At 37.0% G+C, this 22837-nt stretch overlaps 3 protein-coding genes and 4 non-coding genes across 8 annotated transcripts; 6 read left to right on the forward strand and 1 right to left on the reverse strand.

The window, feature by feature from the left end:
* Window positions 1-1815: 1815 nt before the first annotated feature.
* Window positions 1816-4380, reverse strand: LOC111471649 (capsanthin/capsorubin synthase, chromoplastic-like). Its single transcript, XM_023117364.1, has 2 exons — window positions 3826-4380; window positions 1816-2859 (listed from the first exon to the last, which is right to left on the reverse strand). The coding sequence occupies exons 1-2, from the start codon at window positions 4276-4278 to the stop codon at window positions 1843-1845; spliced, it is 1470 nt and encodes a 489-aa protein (XP_022973132.1). The 5' UTR covers window positions 4279-4380; the 3' UTR covers window positions 1816-1842.
* A 1407-nt stretch (window positions 4381-5787) lies between these two features.
* LOC111471663 (tRNA (guanine(9)-N1)-methyltransferase) lies at window positions 5788-13575 on the forward strand. Its single transcript, XM_023117383.1, has 3 exons — window positions 5788-6242; window positions 11782-12141; window positions 13256-13575. The coding sequence occupies exons 1-3, from the start codon at window positions 5823-5825 to the stop codon at window positions 13478-13480; spliced, it is 1005 nt and encodes a 334-aa protein (XP_022973151.1). The 5' UTR covers window positions 5788-5822; the 3' UTR covers window positions 13481-13575.
* A 326-nt stretch (window positions 13576-13901) lies between these two features.
* On the forward strand, window positions 13902-13973 carry TRNAT-CGU. The gene has a single exon. It is a non-coding gene; the product is annotated as a tRNA-Thr (tRNA).
* Window positions 13974-14067: 94 nt separating this feature from the next.
* Window positions 14068-14139, forward strand: TRNAT-CGU. The gene has a single exon. It is a non-coding gene; the product is annotated as a tRNA-Thr (tRNA).
* Window positions 14140-14231: 92 nt separating this feature from the next.
* Window positions 14232-14303, forward strand: TRNAT-CGU. Its single transcript has one exon. It is a non-coding gene; the product is annotated as a tRNA-Thr (tRNA).
* Window positions 14304-14716: 413 nt separating this feature from the next.
* Window positions 14717-14788, forward strand: TRNAT-CGU. The gene has a single exon. It is a non-coding gene; the product is annotated as a tRNA-Thr (tRNA).
* A 1417-nt stretch (window positions 14789-16205) lies between these two features.
* Window positions 16206-22575, forward strand: LOC111471644 (transcriptional adapter ADA2b-like). Of its 2 annotated transcripts, none has more exons than XM_023117353.1 (13): window positions 16206-16545; window positions 17055-17110; window positions 17312-17490; window positions 17738-17803; window positions 17880-18005; window positions 18078-18153; window positions 19072-19135; window positions 19219-19277; window positions 19382-19468; window positions 19921-20140; window positions 20270-20480; window positions 20650-20907; window positions 22168-22575. In XM_023117353.1, exons 1-13 carry the CDS (start codon window positions 16496-16498, stop codon window positions 22357-22359), a joined length of 1644 nt encoding a protein of 547 aa, XP_022973121.1. In that variant the 5' UTR covers window positions 16206-16495; the 3' UTR covers window positions 22360-22575. The 2 variants fall into 2 exon arrangements, with proteins under 2 accessions (XP_022973121.1, XP_022973120.1); XM_023117352.1 differs by having other exon boundaries at window positions 16207-16545; window positions 19379-19468.
* Window positions 22576-22837: the final 262 nt, after the last annotated feature.

Genomic DNA, 22837 nt, shown 5'->3' on the forward strand with positions numbered 1-22837 from the left:
AAAAAAAAAAAAAAAAAAAAAAAAAAAAACTTGCACAATACTTCAGAACAACGACGGCGAGAGTTCTCCCTTCGACTAGGCTTGCGTTTGTCTTACTTTTCTTCCCGCATTAGGATTTTTTTCTTTTTTCTTTTTTCTTTTTTTTTCCTTTGTTTCTTGAAAAATTACACTTCTGGCCCAAATAGTTTTTAAGTTTAGAAATTTGACCTACATTTTACAATTAATTTTAAACAGCTGCACCTTAATATATAAATATATTTTCAAAGGAGAGACTTTCATTATTTTATTTTGTTTCATTATTAATTACTTCAAAAATTAAGTACTTTTTTTTTTCTTTTGCTGTTTTTCTTAAATTTAAAAATCACGTTCTCGATTAATTTTATATTTTGTTTTTTTTTTATTGTATATTACAATAAATGGATAATATATTTTAATAATTAATTATAGAGTATATCTTAGATATCTGTAATCCGTTAATATCTTTTCTATCTTAGGATTTGATTAGCATTATATTTTATCTGTTTTACCAGATTTAGTTAGATATATATTTTTTCTCATTTTTTTTTATATTAGTGGATAGTTTGTATCTTATTGTAAACATTGATGAGATCATACTTTCTATCTCAATTCTATTTCTATTTCTCATTCTTAACAAACAAATCGATACTGAATTAAATTGTAGAAAATGTTGCTGGTATCTTCAAATGATAAAATATCATTAATACTTTCGACCCTTAAACAAAGACAAAGTTTTAGATGAAAATCATTTACTAATCTCCGTTTGAGGTATTCACCCGTTGGTGTGGGGTTAGAAAAATATTTTTAGACCAATTCGAAATTTTGGGTTAGTTGAGTTGACGACTTGATTAACCCGAATAGATTTCACAACCCAACACAATTTAATCAAAAATTATACTTATCCCTAATACAAATTATATTAATAACTAAAATGTGATCGAAATTCAAATATTTACCTGTGACAACTTAACACTAGCATTGATTACAAATCATTATGTAATGTTTCCATATTGGTTGGGGAGGAAAACAAAACATTTTTATAAGGGTGTGAGAACCTTCCCCTAACATATGCGTTTTAAAAGCCGCAAAGAGGACAATATCACGGTGGATTTGGGGCGTTACTAATGGTATTAGAGCTAGACATCAAACGACGTGATAGCCTTCTTGTTGTTCCCCGAATGGTGGTAGACACGAGACGGTGTGCTAGTAAGGACGTTTGGCCTCAAAGGGGAGTGAATTTGGTGACGGTCCCATATCGATTGGAGAAAGGAATGAGTACTTCCGAAAGGGGGAGGATTGTGATGTTCTATATTAATTGGGGAGCATAACAAAACACTCTTTATAAGGGTCGTTGGGTCTCGAAGGAGGGTGGATGTTCCCACATTGGTTGGGATGAGAACATAAAAACTTTTCCCTAGTAAACATATTTTAAAACTTTGAGGGGAAGCCCGAGAAAGTTGAAAGAGGACGATCTGGGGTGTTACACATTAAATATTTATAATGTTTTAAAAAGTAAGATGTGGTTGGAAAATGTCAACGGTCAAACCAAACCGAATTTCCAATTTTTTCAAAACTTAAAACATTAGAAATGTTGTATGTATCTAATGTAAGACCCGTCGATAAGCTAAGGCCACAACACGAAGGAAGACGAATCAGTGCATTCACTTTTTATTTCACCTTCACCCTCCCATGCACCTGGCTTAGGTGGGTCAAATCTCGCGACTAGCAGCAGCTTCTCGTTTTTAGGTCGGGATCCATATAGAAGACTAATTTTAAAAGGTTCTCGAAAACAATTTAGACCATGGAGGGTGACATATTCATTGATCACAAAGCTTGGAGGGCAAGATTAGCCATCATTTTAAGAAGAGGAAGAGGGCATTTAGTAAGAATATCAAGCTTAGACATAGGAGAGGCATGTCCAAAGAGTGCCAATCCCAACATACCCAACTCCCTAATAGACAACCTCGAAGACAAAAAGCCCTCCCAATAAAACCCTTCCAAATCAAAAAACGCATCAAAAAACCTCCTCAACCCTTCCAAATCAAGCCGCACCAACGTCTCCATCCCAAAGCAATAAAACTCCCTCACACGTCTCCTCTCCGCCGGCCACACCCCCTCCCAAACCCTCCCCTGCAGCGCCCTCCCTCTTATCATCCTCCCGCCGCTGCCTAGCCCCTCCGCCGCCCTTCTCGCAACCCCTGGCGCCGCTGCCATTCCCAAAACCACCGAGTACCCACTTGCCGGATGCACCATCCCTGCCACCCCACCTGCCGCCACCACTGCCTGAGGCATCTTCGGTAGAGAACCCCCCATCGGAATCACGCACTTCTCCTCTTCTAAGATTCTCTTTACCTTTATCCCCAAGTGCCGCAGTCTGGCTGCCATCCTCCTCTTCACCACCGCGTACGGCAGCGCTGGGCGGCCGACGAGGGAGGTCTCTTCCAGGAAGATTAGATTGGGATCGAATGGCATTGCGTAGAGGAATGTTGGGGATTTTTTGTTGTCTTGTCTCAGGTATGGCTCGTTCCCTAAATGGGTATCTCTCCAATCCATTAGAACCATCTTGTTTAGATCGAATGGGTGCTGTTCGACTTCCGCTAGAATTCCATGGGCGATTTGAAAGCCGCAGTTTCTTGGCTTCGATTTTGAATACTCTGTGAATCTGCTTGCGAACCCACTTGCGTCGATCACCAAATTCGCTTTGATTTCAGTTCCATCGTCGCAAGCCACTGATGATTCAAATTCTTGATGCTTAATTTCCCACACTTTGGCCTTATGGAACTTTACTCCTTTTGTTGCGCATTCCTCCATTAATTTCATCTTAAGTTTCTTCCTGCTCACCTGCGTTGAAAACCTATGAATAAAAGGGTCTATATTGATGGTTAGGAAGGATTGTTAGGATGGAGTAGCTCATTCCTGATAATGTGTTTACTGATAATGTGTTTACTGGGTAAGGAATACATCTACATTGTTACGAGGCCTTTTGGAGAACACAAAGCAAAGTCACGAGAGCTTATGCTAAAAGTGAACAATATTATACCATTGTGGAGGGTCGTGATTCATAACATGGTATCTGAATCATGTTCTTAACTTAGCTATGTCAATAGAATCCTCAAGTCTTGAACAAAATGTGTACTTTGTTCGAAGACTCCAGAGAAGAGGCTATTTGAGGGCTCCACAGGCCTCAGGGGAGCCTAAACAAAGGGTGTACTTTGTTCGAGGACTCTAGAGAAGTAGTCGAGCCTCGAGGACTCGAAAGGAGGAGTCGAGGCTCGATTAAAGGGAGGTTGTTCGAGGGCTCCATAGGCCTTTTGTTCAAGGATCCAGAGAAGGAGTCGAGACTTGATTAAAGAGAGGCTATTCGAGGGTTTCATAGGTCTCAGGAGAGGCTCAACAAAAGGTGTACTTTGTTCAATGACTCTAGAGAAGGAGTCAAGTCTCGATTACGAGGAGGCTATTTGAGGGCTCCATTAGGCCTCAGGGGAAGCTCAACAAGGGGTGTAATTTGTTCGAGTACTCTAGAGAAGGAGGCGAACCTTGATTTAGGGGAGGTTGTTCGAAGACTCCGCTCTATAATGTACTTTGTTTGAAGAGATGATTGTTGAGAGGGGATCTCATCTGAGTTAATTTAATGGTTGGGGAAGGAAGTTCCCGCTCAAATCAAAACCATAAGAGCACCATAATAGCTAAAGAGCTGGTACCCAAATAAGAGGTACCCAAATAAGAGCTAAAGAGCTTGTACCTAAATAGGTGGATATGGAGAATCCTAATATATAAGCTTAAATCATTGGGTTGAATGGTAAGCACCTGAGCGTAGGGGCGGTCCAGAAACTTGACTTTCTCGTCATTTAAATACACGGAAGCCATGGGCCAAGTCTTGTGGAAGCAATCCTGGAAACCCAAAGCCTGAAACTCATCCACCCAAACGCCGTAGTTATTGGGCCAAGGAGAAAGCGGGGAAGGGTCGACGCAGCAGACCTTGATTCCGTAGGCGGAGAGCTGCTCAGCGAGGCGGAGGCCGGCGGGGCCGGCGCCAACGACCACCGCGTCGAAGCGGCGGGGACGATCGGAGTAGGGATGAAACAGGGGAAGATCGAACTTGAGGGGCTGGGGTTTAGACTCGGGTTTAAGGTCGAGAAAGTTGGCGAATTTGCGGAGGGTGTAGTGGGGTTGGAAGTGGGTTCTGAATGGCGAGTGAATTGGGGAAGAGGGTATGTGGGGAAGAGAGAATGGTGAAAGAAGGGCATGGGAAATCGCCATTGAAATGGAATTGGAAGCTTTGGGAAGCTTTTCAGGGTATTATAATGGCGGAAATTTGTAGACAAAGTGGAATCCAGAGGTGGCACAACGGAAAAGATCCCATTTCGTATAAATATTTTATTATTATTATTATTATTTTTTAATTTGACAAACATTTTTAAACCTTTTTAAAAAATAATAATATAGATGTAACTGTTAATTATTGTGATTTCTTTTTTTAGTGTAATATTTATATCTCGGTGTTTATTTTTCGTTCTATTATTTTGGTATGCATGTACTGTTGAATCTTGGCACATGATAGTGGTAGCAAGAACAGTAAAAAATTGCACATTTAAAGCACTTGATGGATTTAGATAAGCACTTGTCTACCAAATTTCCTTTTCAAATTATTAACTCTAGTTCTTTTACTAACTAGAGTTTAGCTAACTAGGGTTACTTAACCAACCATGATAGTAAATCTAGGTTAAGAGTTAGATAGAGTAGTTAACTGTGGAAAGTGTTAGGATCGCTCGACAATGCACACACTCGATCTAGATGAACACAAAGAAAAAGAAAATGAAAGGAAAACTTTGGCTAAATGATTTGTATTGATGACGAAAGAATATATAGAATATAAAAAGTACATTTTCAAAACTGTATATAGCTTTTTACTATGTATAACCCGACTAAACTATAAATAACCAGACTCAACTTAACAGAAGTTGTTATATGGTTGGTTTTTATAGTTAATAGCTCGGTTGTTTATCCTTATCAACCTCTAATTTATATGCACAAACTTCTAAGAGCTATTCGTGTGATATGATAATCTGATTAACTCATGTCATCCAACCAAGCTATATAAAATTGGATTTGGGTTAGATTGAATTTTTAAAAAATGGAAAATTCAGGACTGATTCGAGTTAACATTTTTTATTGGGTCCAATCCAACCATCCTAAAATATAGGGTTATAAACCAATCTAATGTACTCTTGAGATCGTTATGAATATTGAGAATATTTGACATTTATGATACGTTGTAACTAATAAATATTTGGTATTCGAATTTTATAAAATTTTAGTCATTAATATAATGTAAAAAACTTACCATTCGCGAGGTCTAGTCATGTCCCAACACTTAATATGGGCAGTGTCTCAATTAATAAAGTTTATTTAATGATTTTTGGAAAAACATGAATTCGACTCTAAAATATCGATCAAAATTCAAAATTTTCAACGATGATTCACGAGTTTTGATAAAAAAAATTGGTTGAGATTATGAGTTTTGGCTAAAATTTTGGTCGAAATTCATCTAATTTCATTGAGATTGATCGGGATTCAAATATATATTTTTTAAATTTCACATTGATTAATAAAAAATAAAATCAACAAAATAACTCTCAAACAATAAAAATTTATTGTTTTGAGTTAAATATCAATTTGTATGATAATAAGGGTAAAAAAGTAATTTCACATAAAGAGAGCCATTTTTACAATAACCCATATTTTCTTCAACATTTGAGGCAAAATTACAGTTAACCTAGTGTACTGAGTATTTTGAAACAAAAATGGAGGCCATAGAAGAGGACCAGAGCGCCAAAATGGATCCTCCTTGTTCCCCTTCCGGCTGCAATCCTCCAGAGCCCCCCCTCTCGAAGAATGCAAGGAAGAAGCTACTGAAACAACAGCGTTACGAAGCGAAGAAAGCGGAGAAGAAAGCGCAGGAAAAAGAGCAGAAGAAGAAAGATATTGAGCGCAAACGGAAGGAATGGGAGGATACACTGGCGAGTGTTACGGAGGAGGAGAGAGCCAAGCTGATCGAGTCTCGGAGAAGCCTGAGGAAGGAGAGGATGGGGAAGAGGTCGGAGGAGAAGGAGAAGAAGATTGAGAGGCTCAACAGGGCTAAAGATTGTGGTCAGAAGATTATCATCGACCTTGAATTTTCTGATCTCATGACCCCCTCGGAGATTCACAGTCTTGTTCAGCAGGTTTTTTCTCTTGTTACTCACTTCATTTGGTTGATTTAGCTATTATTTGCGGTGCGAATACTGGATTGTTTTCTTGACTTTTAGGATGTCGTATATTTTAGAGGTTTGGTAAATGTTTCTAGTAGATGGAATGTAGAGCATCTTAGAAACGAAATTGATTGTTTCTTAGAAAACCATACATTTGAGTGAAGGGCTTCTTCTATGAGGTCACTTAAGAAGTGAAATTGAATGTGTTCTAGGAATACCATAGATTTGGGAGGTGCTTGAAACGTAGTTTCTAAGCCAAATAGTTTGAGAAGGAAAGCCTTGGCAGACTCAAATCTAGTTTTAGTAGTTGATTAAGTGACGATTGATTGTTTCTTGGAAGACAATCAAATGCCGCCTGAGTCAACACAAACGCATGACTTGAAGTGCTCCTCTACCTCTTCTTTATTTTTCTTTCCCACTTTTGTAGAACAATTGATCATTTTTGGTTTCTTGCAAGTGGCAAAAGATCCTTTCAGTATCCAAAAAAATGCAGCTACATTGGATTCTTCTTAAATCTCGTGTTGCAGTTAAGTGCATCAAACTACCCACCATTTGGTTATAAAGTGTGTCTTTCACCTTCTTTCTTCTTTCCTTCACGGTCTTGATTTAGTTCCAAGCCAGACTCAGTTCGAGTATGCATAGGATTGCACTTTGTTTGAAAAGCATTTAAAATTTCTTGCAACAAACCTTTGAAACTGTAAAGATTTTTTTGTACTATTTGGGAGGAAAAGAAAAAGCCTGTGGCTGTTTGTAATATTTCAATACCAAGGAAATAATACATACTTCAAGATCAGTTGTACGGAATTTAACTACCATAAACTTGTTAAATTTATTAAACATGCTCACATCGTTTCTAGTATTAGTAAGATCATCTACATATTAACAAACAATGAGTTCATTGCCTCCATCTCCAGGTTGTGTGAAAAGGTTATGCTCATAGTGATATTTCCTGAAAGCTATCTTTAAGAAATAAATACCAACAAAACTACAGGAAAGCTCTTGGAGGATGTTTTAGTCTATTACTTCTTAGAAACTTATACGCATTAACTCATCTCCAATCTTTTAACGTGGTGATGATTTCAGTTGGTTAATTTCTTTTATCCTTAATATGCATTCCACCTAGTGAAGCTCCCGCAAAATTTCCTTAGTGTAGGATAAATTTCCTTAGTGTAGGATAAATTTCCCTCACATTTTGACAATGAATGAAAGTTGTGTATGTAACATCTATCACGTGGGATATTGCATATTTGGATTTGAAAAATACTTGGCTTGCCTACACACCAGCTGCTGACGGTAGGATACCTTACTGCCTATGATGGTGTATTTTTAGTGGCTCAAAAAAGTTAAATGGAGTCTGCTTAACTATTAATGAAATAGAAAGAGACAATAAAAATGATCCATATTAGGAATTAGTTGGATATTTAATGACTAGTATGTAGGCAGATTTTGTTCTTTCGATCCATCTCCCACAAGGAGGAGTAGCTTGAGCTTCTACCGTGGGATCCTTATCCTTCATTTTCAACATTAGACTTATATATATGTGTGCGTGTGTGTGTGTGTGTATGCGAAACAACAATTTCTTCATGTCATTTATATACATACACACACACACACAAATATATATATGTATGTATAAATTACAAAAAGCACTTCCATTGGGCAACAAAAGAAGTGAGGTTATAGGAGCTGAAGAGGGTATAATTTACACCAGGAGAAAGCAATATGTATAATTTACACTAGTACAACTTCTTAACCTTGTTTCACCTTTGTTTTCTTTAAGCCTTACAAATGATGAAAATGAGGTTTGAGTCTCTTTCCCCAAAACTTAATTCTCCAATTTTTTTTAAATGAATTTTATGTGTGTATTACTCATCCTTGATATATTTTTTTTAAACAAAGACCGCCCTCACTCCAAGACCTAGAATTTACTCACATAAAGAACTTTCCTTAGTAAGCTCACCTGTAGATTCAAAACGTTAATGTTATACATCCTTGATGTCGACTTGTCCCCATGGTCTAATAATGTCACATTTTTCCAGCTGAAGGAGATTGATGTGTGAGATTTTTAATATGTACCCCTCTATTTTTTTTATTATTTTTTTTATTTTTGATAAGAGACCCTTCATTAATGAGTGAAATTTACAAGAGGAATGTATAATCCATGATGTTTACAAAAGACCTTCCCAATTTGCAATGAGGGAGGTATAACTATAGGAAGTAAAAATATTAGACAGTTTACACCAAGATATAGCTTGGTAAACAACATTGTCGAAAAGTTTTGTGTAGGTCTATGTCGTTTCTGCAAATATTCTCTGATTTCCTTCTTTTCACAGATTCCAAAAGAAAGCCATGATGAGGTTTTTCCATAATAGAGCTTTTGCGTTCTTGAAAGGGTGGTACGTTAAGGCCATATCCAAAAAATCCTTTACCTCCCTAGGAAATGTGAGATTACATCCGAATATATTGAGAATCGTTGTCCAGAAATTTTGAGTGTATGTGCATTCCATAAACAAGTGACTTTGTGATTCGTTTGCTTTCTTGCATAGTGGACACCAATTTGGAGAGAGAGTGATGTAAGACATTCTTTTTTGAAGATTTTCACTTGTGCTGATTTCTTTATGCGCTATTTCCCAAAAGAAGAACTTCACCTTTTTAGGTTGATGTCCTTTCCATATTATCTTTGCTAGTGTGGGATTTATTGCTTCTACTTTTTCCCTCATGTCCATCATCAAGGATTTTATAGAAAATACCCCGTCTGTGCTGGGGAGCCAAGTTAGTGAGTCTTCTTTGTTTGACAATACCACAGGGGCAAGGTCAAGGCTTAATTCGGCCCACTCTGTTGCTTCATTATCCTTTAGATTCCTCCCAAGCTTCAAGTCCCAAAATTTGTTGACAACATTCCACGTTTCTTTAATCGTGGCTTTTTTGTTGTGAGAAAACCTGTACAAAAGTGGATACTTCAAAGCTAGCGTGGTGTTTTCAATCCATGGGTTGGTTCCAAATGATGTGCTTCCCCCATTCCCCACCTTATGGCGAGTTCGGTGGGTGATGAGATTTTGATGTTTCTTTATGTACTTCCAAGGCCCTTTTGTAAAAGATGGAGGGAGGTGATCTTTGTTTGATGTAAGAGTATATTTAGCCTTTATAAGATTTCGCCATAAGGCCTTTTCTTCGTGATGATATCTCTATATCCATTTGGTGAGGAGAGCTGTGTTCTTCTTCCTTATCGGGAGAAGACCGAGACCTCCCTTTTCTGTTGGGAGGTTTATAATATTCCAACGAACAAGGTGTGCACTATCTTTCCACAAGTAATTTTTGAAAAGCCTTTCTATATCCGCGGCCACTTTTTGTGGCATTTCAAATAGAGACATATAGTAGGTAGGGAAGTTGGATAATGTGGCTTGTATTAGGGTAAGTCTTCCGCCTTTTGAAGTATAATGTGATGACCATATTGACAACCTTCTTTCTATTTTCTTAATAATAATCTTCCAGAAGGAAAAGGATTTGTGATTTCCTTTTAGAGGCCGTCCTAGGAACATATTCGGCCATTCTCCCTTTTTACAACCATATTTGCAAGCAAATTCTTCAATGATATCTGTGCTAATATTGATGCCCATGATCTCTGTTTTTTGGAGATTGATATTTTGTCCAGAGAATCCTTCGAAGGTTTTTACCGTCTCAATCATGTTTTTTATGGAAGAGGCATTCACCAAATCGGAAAAGAAGATTGTGTCATCTGCGAACTGAAGGTGGTTTATGCTCAAGCCTTCATTACCAATCTGAAAACTTTTGATCTGCCCTTCGTATTTTGCCTTTGTTAGTAGGCGACTGAGACAGTCCATTACCATGATGAAGAGAAAAGGGGATAGTGGGTCTCCTTGTCTTAGGCCCCGTGTGGCATAAATTTTCCCTCACGCTCTTCCATTGATGATGGTGGAGAAATTTGTGGATGAGATGCATCCTTTAATCCACCTTCGCCATTTTGGGCCAAAGCCTTTTGCCACAAGAATGTTTTCGAGGAAAGTCCAATCAACCTGTCGAAGGCCTTTTCCATGTCAAGTTTAATGACCACCTTTTTGTTTCTTTCTTTCCCATTCATCAATGAGTTTGTTGGCCATGAGGGATGCATCAAGAATTTTGTCGCCCCTCAACAAAAGTTGTTTGTTGTCCAGTTATTGTGAAGGGGAGAACCTTTTTAAGGCGTTCTGATAATACCCTTGCTATGATTTTATATAGACTGGTCGTGAGGCTTATGGGACGAAAGTCTGCAACAGTGCGAGCATCCAGTTTCTTTGAGATCAAACATATGTATGTTTCATTCAGGTTGCCATTAATAACTCCATTTCGAAAAAAATCATGGAATACTCATGATATCAGCTCTCATGATATGTACCCCTCTATTGGTATTGTGATTTGCTTTCACTTTCTCTAATTGAACCAAATGACCTGGTTGGTAGGACTTGCTGTCTGCACTGCTTTCCTCGGGTAACCCGTTATGATATCATGGAAGAGCTCCCAACCTTCCCTCCGTCTCCTACAAGAATCAAGAGTGTATTTTTCCATTGCCATCATTTTTTAAGAATTCATGCTGAAGCATCCTGTCAGATATATTCTCCACTCAACAAAATAATCATTATTTGAAATTCTTAGAATAATTTGGAATTAGATTGTACTGAATCTATAGCGGTAGCTTTGGAACAATAACTCAACAACTATATGGATACCTGGCTGATAGAGAGTGACAAGAACCATTGTTTTCTCATTCAAGCCTTGGATAGCTCTCTCCATACCTACTGGCCACCACGATCTTAAATCAATCAAATTCTTGACTAATCCCACCCTCTCGAAACTCAAAACCATAGAGAACCATTGGAAATGGGGGACAAGAGAATGAAGAAGTTGAAGAAGAACAGGGGAATGCATCATAGGACTCGCTCTTTTCAAAATTTAACTTTCCACGTGTTTAATAAAATCATTAGTTTGTAGGTTTAAGTTTAGCTTTGAATCATATGATTATACAAGATTCCTATTGGGAGACAATGACTTTATATTGCACCTAAATACTCGGTACTTCTACTAATGTCTGGGATGATCTCTATTTAATTAGATTAGACTAAGATGCCACATATTTTGATACTCTTATTTACTCATATATAATTCAAGATTCAGAAATAGAAACTGTCGAAGCATGACACGTATTCTTAGTAGACTTTTTCCTATGTTAATTGTCATACTAAGACATTTTTGAAACACTTCATCATCCCTATTCTACATCATTCCAAAGCTGGTTTATTGTCTTCACATTAAGTTATGGTTAGGATCCTGGCAAATAGTATCTTTTTTTCAATTTACAAATGATTCACACTTCTGACCAATTACTGAGCATGTTTTATCCTCATGCAGTCGTTCTTTATTTTGATTTTTAATGCACGATTAATTTTGCAAGAATGATTCTATAATCTCCTGGAAACTACAAGGTTTTTGAGTATCTTTATTGGGTAAAAACCTGCAGATAATGTATTGTTATGCAGTGAATGGAAGATGTCCTTCTCCTGGTCATCTCTGGTTGACTGGGTGTAATGGAGAAATGGAAACCCAACTGCAAAGGCTTCCAGGATTTGACAAATGGATCATTGAGAAGGAACATAGATCATACATCGATGCTTTGCAAGACCAGAAGGAAAATTTGGTCTACCTCACAGCTGATTCAGAAACTGTGCTTGATGACCTTGATCTAAAGAAAATATATATCATTGGTGGGTTAGTTGATCGCAACAGATGGAAAGGGATTACCATGAAGAAAGCACAAGAACAGGGAATCCAAACAGCAAAACTTCCTATAGGAAGTTACTTGAAGATGTCTAGCTCTCAGGTATACTTCGGTCTTCACATGCATATCATTTTTATCCGCATTTCATAGACTAAATTCTTTCATGCTAGACTTATAAAATGGCAGATTTAGAATACATGTGTGCTCCTTACTTTCTTCTAATTTTTATATTTTTATTGTGAGAAATTGAGCTTCTATTGAGAAAATGAAATAATATAATGGGCATATAAGAAAAAGAATATACTCATGTCAGACATGCGTTCCGAATATGTTCGACATTGGTTCTTCTCCTATATTAGTGTAGCCATGCTTCATATACTCCAACCAAATAAAACAAGGCCTAGCTGATCATTACAAAAAACCCTAACGATGGAAGCCCACAAAGAGACATTGAATCTAGCAACATTCCAAATCTCTTCCCAAGATCTTTTAACATCTTTGAAAATTTTGCCATTCCTCTTTGACCAAATACCCCATGAAATAGCAAAAAAATAAAACTAGCTAGTCAAAGGACATCATAAAACAACAATCATGGGTACGTGCCAATTATATAGTAAACGACTCCAAAAACAAATCCAAATAGACTAAGCAAATCGACTAATCCAAAGAACATGTTGTGATTCTAGGACGCTTAACACAAGATGCAAAGATGGTAAAGATGTGGGAACATGACGCAAAGAGGCTAATCTCTCGTGATCCCAACCAACAATTAATGAGAGGACTACCAAGGGATGTATTGGGAATATTAGTGGGGTGGTATTTTAGTGGTCTCTTAGTTATAAATATGGGGAGTTGGGCATGTTATAGAGGGCAATGATTTTAGGTATTGTCCTGTGTGTGACTTTAGCCCGAGCCTACCGCTAGCCGATAGTCATTTTTGGGATTTTCCTTCTAGGCTCCCCGTCAAAGTTTTAAAACGCATTCGCTAGGGAGAGGTTTACCCACCTTTAATAAGAAATGCTCCATTCCCCTCTCCAATGGAATGAAAAACAAATGGGAGATGAGGCATCAACCTGTCACAATGATGAAGAAGTCCTAACCAAATCTATAAGCATAGGTTTTTGAGATTACCTACTTACAAAATCACGAACTGACCTCGTATAATTTAGTAATTGTTGTCTTACAATATGTTGGACGTTTTCAATATCATTTCCAGGTCCTTACTGTGAATCAAGTCCTAGAGATTCTACTCAAGTATATAGAAACCAGAGATTGGAAGGCTTCTTTCTTCCAAGTCGTTCCTCAAAGAAAAAGATGTGAAGCTGAATGTAACAGTGACCATGCAGTAGATGGGGAAGAAAATGGAGATAGAGATGATGAGCAAGAGAGTAAGAAGATCAAGTGCGGTGAAGTATCTTCCAGTAACCATACTACTTTGTAATGGCTTTAACCAATTGTGAGACTTGCTACCTACCTATATTTTTGGTACTCATTATTTCTAAGTTAAAAGGATTCTTGTTTGTCATTGTTTTACCATTTTCAGTTTATGATTGAGAAGGAAGCAGTACAAATAAAATTTTGGAAAAATTACTTTTGCCTTAAAACTTAAAACTTATGAGACAAGTCACTTAAATAATTTTAATTTAGCATAATAGATGATTGGGAGAAAATGGAAAACTTTATATATTAATGAAAAACTACAGCTATTAATTTGATTTCAACATTTATACTTAATGATATTATGTTAATTTATGCATAGAATAACACATTCACGATTTAAAATAGAACATTAATTAACGGTGTCTGAATTGATTTAGTAGTATTAGAAAAACAAACAAATATAAAAAATAAAATCAATAGCCGCTTCCATAGCATAGTGGTATTGCGTTCGCTTCGTAAGCGAAAGGTCGCGAGTTCGATCCTCGCTGGGAGCTTTTATCTTTCATCAAATATTTTCCGAGAAATTTATGACGCAAAAAGATAAATAAATAAATAGAGAATTGATATCAATTATTAATATCAGCAGCCGGTTCTATAGCATAGTGGTATTGCGTTCGCTTCGTAAGCGAAAGGTCGCGAGTTCGATCCTCGCTGGGAGCTTTTTTTCTTTTTTATATTTTCCGAGAAATTTATGACACAAAAAGATAAATAAATAAACATAGAATTAATATCAATAATTAATATCAGCAGCCGCTTCTATAGCATAGTGGTATTGCGTTCGCTTCGTAAGCGAAAGGTCGCGAGTTCGATCCTCGCTGGGAGCTTCTTCCTTCATCATATATTTGCGAAATTTTTTACACAAAAAAAAACCAATAAATAAAAAGGAAATTCATAGCTATTACTCACCAACAGCCGCGCTTCCATAGCATAGTGTCATTGCCTTCGCTTCGTAAGCGGGAGGTCGCGAGTGCGATCCTCGCTGGGAGCTTCTTCTTTCATCAAATATTTGCGAAATTTATTGCACAAAAAAATAAAAATAAATAAAATATATGGTAGCCATTAATAATATCAACAGTCGCTTTCATAGCATAATTGCACTGCGTTCGCTTCGTAAGCGAAAGGTCTCGAGTTCGATCCTCGCTGGTAGCATTTTTCACATTAAATATTTTCGAAATTTATGACCCAAAAAATAAATAAATAAAGAGAAAATTTGTAGTGATTATTGATATCAACAGCCGCTTCCATAGCATAGCGGTATTGCGTTCGCTTCGTAAGCGAAAGGTCGCGAGTTCGATCCTCGCTGGGAGCTTCTTCTTTCATACATATTTGCAAAATTTTTTACACAAAAAAAAAAAAACCAATAAATAAAGAGGGAATTGGTAGCCATTATTAGCGCGGAAGGTCGCGAGTTCGATCCTCGCTGAGAGCTTGTTTTTTTTTTTCTTTAATCAAATTTTTTTCCGGTGCGCGCATCCGCTTCAATTATTTGAGTTTTACGCATTTATAAATAGAAATTTATGACAAAAAGATAAATAAATAAATAAAGAGAGAAGCGGTAGCCATTATTACAAAATACCCTTGAATTTTGGGTAATTTTAAATCGAAACTATATGTTTTTTTTTAAATAAACGATGAAAATTGATGTCACAATTGTTGTGTAAATATTAGAAGATAAATATAATTATACAGAATATTAAAATGATCCTTACTATTTATTTATATATTAATCCTATACATGTATGGTCATACCATTGCTACATACATGTGGGAGGTTTTTCGAATAAATCTTAATAAAAATAAATAAATGAATTTTTTTTATTTTGTTTTGTAATAAAATTTAATGTTTATTCTCACATAAATGAATTTAATAAATACGTACTATAATTAAATTTCAAAAATCAAACTTGTATAAAAAAATATGCTTTAAATTTTAAAGTTGATCTGAGCTTTAAACGTCTAACGATAAGTTCACTAATCAATAAGTTTAATTCTACTCTTTCTATGCTCCTTGTGGTTAACCGTAACTTAGGTTCAACCCTAGTCGAGTCAAATTTTACCAATAACCTTCAAAACGTATAAGAATTGATTGTAAGATTAAGACAAAAATTAAGAAGGCACAACGACACATGGTGAATGCTTTTGCAGTGGCAGACTATTGTAGTGAACCTTGCATGCAACAACGATTGAAAAACAAACAACGAAACGAATACCCGACAAATGAATTGTGAGACAATCAACCACTTATTGAGGGCAAAGTGCTCTCATACCCTCACAAACACGATGACAATGAAGATATGTTGCCATGAAAATGAAAGAAAAAGAAATCACTACATATGTTAAACTATAGCTATTGAAATCAATCGTGTTTGACAGTGTTTCAATGAAGAAATCACCTCGAGAATGAATTGAAAACTTCAATTGATCGAAGAAAAATGAATGATTGTTTGATTTGGGCAATCCTAGCTATCGTCCCATTAAAAGATTCTTGTGATATCGTTTCCGATCAGAAATATAGTGAAATAACCAACATTTCTTATTCTTTCCCGGACTGTGTGACTAAGAAAAATGTTCACTTCTAAAAATATCCAATTAAATTATTAAGTTAATACTAAAAAAATGGATGTTGGGCATAATAGATGCTAAAAAAATTTAACTAGTTTCAATAAATGGAATAAAAGAAGAACAAGAAAACAGTATAAGAATTAAACGGTTCTTAGATTGATCATAATAGATACTCTCTGAATTTCATCGTTTTGGGTTTAATCAGAAGGTTTCAGAATTCCGCTGTTTTTTCTTCCATTTTCAATCACGAACGCACGCTTCTTTATCCACACCCCCCAAAAAACCCATCTAATTTGCTCATTTTTTACTGAAATTTCCAGTTTCTTCTTCAAGCGGGATCCCTAATCAATGGTGCCCTTCAGCTGGGGCACTTAATCTCAGCCATATATGCCAGTTTCTGTTGAACAAACACTTGCCCAGTTGTTCGGAATCTTCGTTTCATTTCCGAAATCAAATGGGTCGCTCTCGGGGAAATTTTCAGTCCGACGAGGATCCGTCTCAGAGGTTAACAATGTTTCTCCCTTTCTCTGTGTATTTTCTTGCTATCAATCAGAACGTTTGCTGATTCGAGGTTTTACTGAAGTTTATGAAGATACCCTTTGCGTGTTCGATTGAGTCTTGCAATTTTCCTAATGGGGGAAGACATTTGAGTGCATAATCAGGGTGGCATACCAGTTTTGTTGGCTTACTTAAGTGGTTTTCTTCTGTACTAACTACAATTTGGGTGGTTTGTTCAATTTTTGGAACTTGGTTTCTCATTAATGTCAATGTCTGCTACTTATTTGCTGTGAAATTTGATGCCAGACGGTGTATTTTTGGTAATTATAGATTCATTATATGTCGTGTTCTGTTCTTTGGTTCAACATTTTGGTGATTTCTTTATCAGTTTTTGACTGGAAGACGTCTTAAGTCCGATCATCTGTTTGCGTTTTTGTGTAATATTTCATGTGTTTATGCTTCAAAGATATCTATGCTCATTTTTTTAATTTGAACATTCACTCTTGATGCTGCAGATCGAGGAGAAAAAGGAATTCTTCTAGTGGAGATAATTTGGAATCTACATCACCAGGTTGTTTTCTACTTTGATTAATTGTTTTTGGAACTAGTTGTTGTACTGATTCTTCCTGAACCGTTCTACATTCCGTTCGATAAGAATTTATTTTTGATCTACAAGTCGAGAGCTGTTATTTAAATATATCGTGTGCTGTTGTTTTGAACTACTTATTTGTCTCACATTTTTTTCTCACCTTCAAACTTATTTGGGAGAAAGGTCAAGGGCCAGCTGAAGGCAAAAAAGCCTTATACCACTGCAATTATTGCATTAAAGACATTACAGGGAAAATTCGCATCAAATGTGCCATGTGCCCTGACTTCGACCTTTGTATAGAATGTTTTTCGGTTGGAGCGGAGGTGAAACCTCATAAAAGCAATCACCCATACAAGGTTATGGTTAGTAACGCCCCCAATGGATTGTATTTTCTCTTAGATCTGATTTTCTTTTAAAGCGAGCTAGTTCAATCCGAGACGAGTATTTTTGGATGTCTTCTCTATTTCATAAGTACCTCTGGTTTTCCCTCTGGATAGAGTTACGTCTCAAGTTGAAATGAATGATTCGTTAAAGCGTTACAGTTTCTGCTGAATTCGATTTGAACCCGATATGCATATTCTTTCGTTGAACGTGTCTTCATCTTGACAGGATAATTTATTTTTCCCACTCATTTGCCCGGACTGGAATGCAGATGATGAAATATTACTTTTAGAGGTATGTTATTTTCTACCAATGTCCTTTGGCCTGTATGTTCTTCTTTTGCCCTGAATATTCATATTTCATAATGTAGGGGATTGAGATGTATGGCTTCTGGAATTGGACAGAAGTTGCTGAGCACGTGGGAACGAAGAGTAAAGAACAATGCATAGAACATTATTCAAGTGTATATATGAACTCCCCGTATTTTCCTCTACCGGTACGATATTCTCAACAATTTTGATTCTCCTAGAACCTTGGTTCTTCCAAGTAACTTGTGGATTGTTCTCAGGACATGTCGCATGTCGTTGGAAAAAATAGAAAGGAGCTCCTTGCTATGGCTAAAGGGCATGGTGAAGACAAGAAAGGTTAGTGAGACATTCATCTTTATGTTACGAGCTACATCGGCAATCCACTTGGCGAGGGACATCCTGTCACACTATGACATGTAGATAAATCTTGCAAGAACTATAATTTTGTCAAAAAAAAAAAAAAAGAGAGAGAAGTATTCATTAGGTCCTATTATGTAACAACTTGCCCACTGCTAGCAGATATTGTTCTCTTTGAGCTTATTCTTTCAGGCTTCCCTTTAAGGTTTTTAAAAACGCGTTTGCTAGGGAGAGGTTTCCACACCCTTATAATGAATGCTTTGTTCTCTTCCCAACCAATGTGGGATCTCACAATCCACTCCTCTTCGGGGCCTAGCATCATTGCTGGCATTCGTTCCCTTCTCCAATCGATGTGGGACTCTCCAATCCACCCCCCTTCGAGACCCAACATCCTTGTTGGCACACCACCCCCCTTCGGGGCTCAGCCTCCTCACTGACACATCACCCGGTGTCTGGCTCTGAACTATTTGTAACAGCCCAAGCCCACTGCTAGCCGACATTGTTCTCTTTGGGGGCTTTCCCTCAAGGTTTATAAAACGCGTCTGCTAGGGAGAGGTTTCTACACTCTTATAAAGAATGCTTCGTTATTCTCCCCAACCATGCGAGATCTCACACATTATCCAGAGATGCTGTGACATATAAATTTGTCTTGGATGATAAGTTAATTTTGTGGGAAACGGATTATTTAATAGATTGTGTTAGGTCGTGAGTTTTCCTAGGAAAAACTGACCAATGTTTCTTTTGCTTCTCGAGAAACAAGCTCTAGCCTCACGAGTCGAAGGAATAATTGTTAACTAATGCTAAATTTCTTTTATCTCTATTATTGTGCTTTATTCCAGATGATTCTGATATTGCTTTGATGATGCAGCTTATGATTAATGTGTTATAATGCTGCAGGATTTTCAACGCTTGGAGAGCTTAATTTGAAGGAAGAGCCCCCGTATTCGCCTTCAAGAGTAAAGTATATCAACCTTGCCATTGAATGACTTTTCTCTTTTTTCTTCATTTCCCTACCTTCGCATTAATATTTCCTTTTATTCTCAGAGTTGAAGATATACATAAAGCAGATCCTTCTGGCCGTTTATCATCAAGCTCTACATCAGGTGAGGTGTACATGTCTATTGTTGTTGATCGATTGTGAATGTATATCGTGTTTAATGGACAAGGTGATCATTGGATACTTTGCATGTTCATTTTATTGTAGAAGAAGGTAGCTTCAATACGGCCGCTGCCATTGCCAACAAGAAAGCATCATCTGCAAATCAAGTTAAAGATAGCCTCGTTAAAGTGGAAGGTCTAGTGCAGATAAACTCTTGAGATTGCAATTGTGTATCTTTCTAATCGATCTTAAAACTTATCCTTTTACTGGAAGCTTGTGTAGCTATTCATATTCGATTTTCATTTTAGTGCATACGAGCTCTCGAAATCTCCAGCCAAGGCTTTCTTTCTATACTGTTCTCTTAGATAGGAGTCATAAAACAATACGTTGTTCATACTGAAGGGATGGACAACGTAGATTATCTAGTCTTTCTTTTTGCTCAACATTAGCCAGAGTATGTCATTATGAATCTTAGTTTCATTAGTGGACATATTCTTCCCTTCCCTACTCTCTCTTTCAGCAGATGATCATATGGATTCAATGGAAAGGCGATAATACAGTCACACCCTTGTTTTATATTTCTTCAAATACTCTTTTTAGAGGACCTGCGATGTTGAAGCTAAATTTGTATGATGATATAATGGCAGATTCTCAAACAGACCGGAGCTTTAATGGGAAGAAACCTAATGTTCAAGCATCCAAGGGTCCTTTATTAGAGCTGAGTGGTTACAATGAGAAGAGACAGGAGTTTGATCCAGAATATGATAATGATGCTGAGCAGCTGCTAGCAGAGATGGAGTTTAAGGATGCTGACGGTGAGGACGAGCGTGAGCTGAAAATGAGAGTGTTGCGTTTATACTCAAAAAGGTAAAAGTTTGTAACTTTTTTGTTGGCTTTACATGTTAGGAAAAACATCCATCAAAACTTCTTTACCTTTCCATTGTTTCTTTGGTTTTTACTCTCTAAATCTTATATAGTGATGTTACTATCCTGCAGGTTGGATGAGAGGAAGCGGAGAAAAGATTTTATATTACAAAGAAATTTACTTTATCCAAGTTCTTTTGAAAAGGAATTATCAGCTGAAGAGAGGGCGATATGTCGTCAATATGATGTCTTCATGCGTTTCCATTCAAAGGAAGAACACGAGGAATTGCTTCAAACAATTGTTGCAGAGCATCGGACCTTGAAACGAATTCAAGAACTTAAGGTTTTAAAACTCGATTTTCATGCAGATTTACGTTAGATTCTTGTTTTCTTATTCTTTTTACGAATGTTGTATGCTGCCAATATCGTGTAACTCGTCTGATAATTGCTTAACTAATACATTCAGTTCTCTGCGTAGTTTTGATGTGCTACATTCACAAATGCTTATACAGGAGGCTAGAGTGGCTGGATGTCGTATACCGAGCGAGGTAGAGATCTTTCTTGATAAGAAAAGGAAAAGAGAATCTGAAGGAGCTGATCATAGAGTGAAAGAAAGTAATCTTACAGGCGCTGGAAGTCGAGGCAATTCAATCATGTTCACTCCATCCGAGTCCGCTGGGAAGGATTCAAAATCACGACCAGCAGTGCAGGCTCTTTCTGGCTCTGTCAACAACTTCGATATGTTTGGCGCAGATTTTCTTTCTGAAGCTGTAAGTGCAATCTCCCACTTACTAAATGAACATCTTAGAGCTTTTTTTATTCACATTTTTCTTGATTTGAGATCCCAATTATTGTGAAAACCATTCTTTAAGAAACAACCCCGTAGGCATTTCCAATTATTGTGAAAACCATTCTTTAAGAAACAACCCTGTAGGCATTAGTGTAAATGCACCATTAGTCTTTTCATTAGTCTTATGACAATAATCTCAACTATCTACTTGAGCCTATCCCAGGGAAATCTCAGTGCCTTCCCTTGGAACTAAGCTGCTACACTGCTTTATTTCTGTAGCTCCACAACCAAGTCTTCACTAGATTAAGAGAACTCTTTGGTAATCAAATGGAACTAGAAACCTTGGTGAATAAGAGTGTAATCTCAACTAAGCTACCAATTCTATTCAATTTTGGACAGCTTTCAGCTTTTATTAGCCAGCTCCCTTTTGACAGCTTTTTCGAACTAATGTTTGTGAGATGTACTGTTATTATCATATTCATTGACTCTGAACCTTTGTTTAGAATTCAAAGATACCGATGTACAACCTATAGAACACAAAGATACCGATGTACAACCTATAGAACAGATCCTATTCAAGTATAGTCATATCAACTACTCTGAATCATTCATGTATGTTTGTATACCACAAACTGAAAGATTCATGTATTAGCAGAAAGAAATGCACAATTTTCTTTTTCCTTTTAACAGAAATTGTAACAGCCCAAGCCCACCGCTAGCAGATACTGTCCTCTTTGGACTTTCCTTTTCGAGCTTCCCCTCAAGGCTTTTAAAACGCATCTGTTAGGGAGAGGTTTCCACACCCTTATAAAGAATGCTTCGTTCCCCTCTCCAATCGACATGGGATCTCACAATCCACACTCCTTTGGAGGGGCACAGCGTCCTCGCTGGCACTTGTTCCTCTCTCTAATCGATGTGGAATCTCACAATCCACCTCTCTTTGTGGCTAAGCGTCCTCACTAGCAGTGTGCCAGCAATAAGCACTGAAGGGGGGTGAATTGTGGATCCCACATCCATTAGAGAGAGAAACAAAGCAGACACGTTTTAAAAACCTTGAGAAGAAGCCCGAAAGGAAAAACCCAAAAAAGACAATATTTTCTAGTGGTTAAAATCTCACCAAAACGGTAATCCATCTTAGAAAACAGCAGACTTGTCTTACTTTATGTCTTCTTAGTGTTGGGAAAACATTATTTGATGAAGTGTTTTACTGAAGGAGTTTGTATTTTGGTTGGATTGGCAGGAAAAAAGCCTATGCAGTGAAATCAGAGTAACTCCACCCCTTTACCTAAAGATGGAAGAAGTTCTATCAGTAGAGATTTTCAATGGGAATGTAACCAAGAAATCTGATGCCCATCACTTATTCAAGATTGATCCAACCAAAATCGACAGAATCTATGAGATGCTCATAAAAAAGGGTATTGCTCAGCCTTGATATTCTTCATTTTCTTTTTGTAGCTTAATTGTTATCTCTTGATGAAATGGAAGAACAGTTAGAACTAGGAGCAACTCACCACTATTTATACCGTAATATCAATAACTTGTGTTATATATATTAAAGCTTTAAACTCTTTATTACTCATTCAACACCCATTTGAATAAACTCCACAAACAAATGGCCAAGGATGTATGTCCAAATTAACATTATTAGCATGGGTATATCTCTCTGTGGAATTCAGTGAAGCCATTATAGGGCTCTGCTGCTTTTATAATCATTACTAAATATTGACAAGTGTCAAGAAATTTCGTCAAGTCTTGAGGAAACAGACACCAGAGAGGGACCAAATCATAGTTCCATCTCAAATTTCCATGTCTCCTCAACAATTTGTGGGATGAAAATTAGATACTTATGGAAGGTTTGTCCTAGGGCTCCAAAAATTGAGTTCTAGAATTGTATTAGATTGGCCTTCAGG

This window comes from Cucurbita maxima, unplaced genomic scaffold (assembly GCF_002738345.1).
Source record: "Cucurbita maxima cultivar Rimu unplaced genomic scaffold, Cmax_1.0 Cma_Scf00054, whole genome shotgun sequence".
Classification (NCBI taxonomy): domain Eukaryota; kingdom Viridiplantae; phylum Streptophyta; class Magnoliopsida; order Cucurbitales; family Cucurbitaceae; genus Cucurbita; species Cucurbita maxima.

What these genes read in the sequence shown, in the direction of transcription:
- LOC111471649 (XM_023117364.1), bottom strand. Translation starts at nt 4,278, where the DNA reads ATGGCGATTTCCCATGCCCTTCTTTCACCATTCTCTCTTCCCCACATA. An exon ending in TGGACCGCCCCTACGCTCAG is followed by an intron (nt 2,860 to 3,825) that starts GTGCTTACCATT and finishes TTTTCAACGCAG; the next exon opens with GTGAGCAGGAAGAAACTTAA.
- LOC111471663 (XM_023117383.1), top strand. Translation starts at nt 5,823, where the DNA reads ATGGAGGCCATAGAAGAGGACCAGAGCGCCAAAATGGATCCTCCTTGT. An exon ending in TTCACAGTCTTGTTCAGCAG is followed by an intron (nt 6,243 to 11,781) that starts GTTTTTTCTCTT and finishes AAAAACCTGCAG; the next exon opens with ATAATGTATTGTTATGCAGT. An exon ending in TGAAGATGTCTAGCTCTCAG is followed by an intron (nt 12,142 to 13,255) that starts GTATACTTCGGT and finishes TATCATTTCCAG; the next exon opens with GTCCTTACTGTGAATCAAGT.
- LOC111471644 (XM_023117352.1), top strand. Translation starts at nt 16,496, where the DNA reads ATGGGTCGCTCTCGGGGAAATTTTCAGTCCGACGAGGATCCGTCTCAG. An exon ending in TTTGGAATCTACATCACCAG is followed by an intron (nt 17,111 to 17,311) that starts GTTGTTTTCTAC and finishes TTTGGGAGAAAG; the next exon opens with GTCAAGGGCCAGCTGAAGGC. An exon ending in ATCATCAAGCTCTACATCAG is followed by an intron (nt 19,278 to 19,378) that starts GTGAGGTGTACA and finishes ATTTTATTGTAG; the next exon opens with AAGAAGGTAGCTTCAATACG.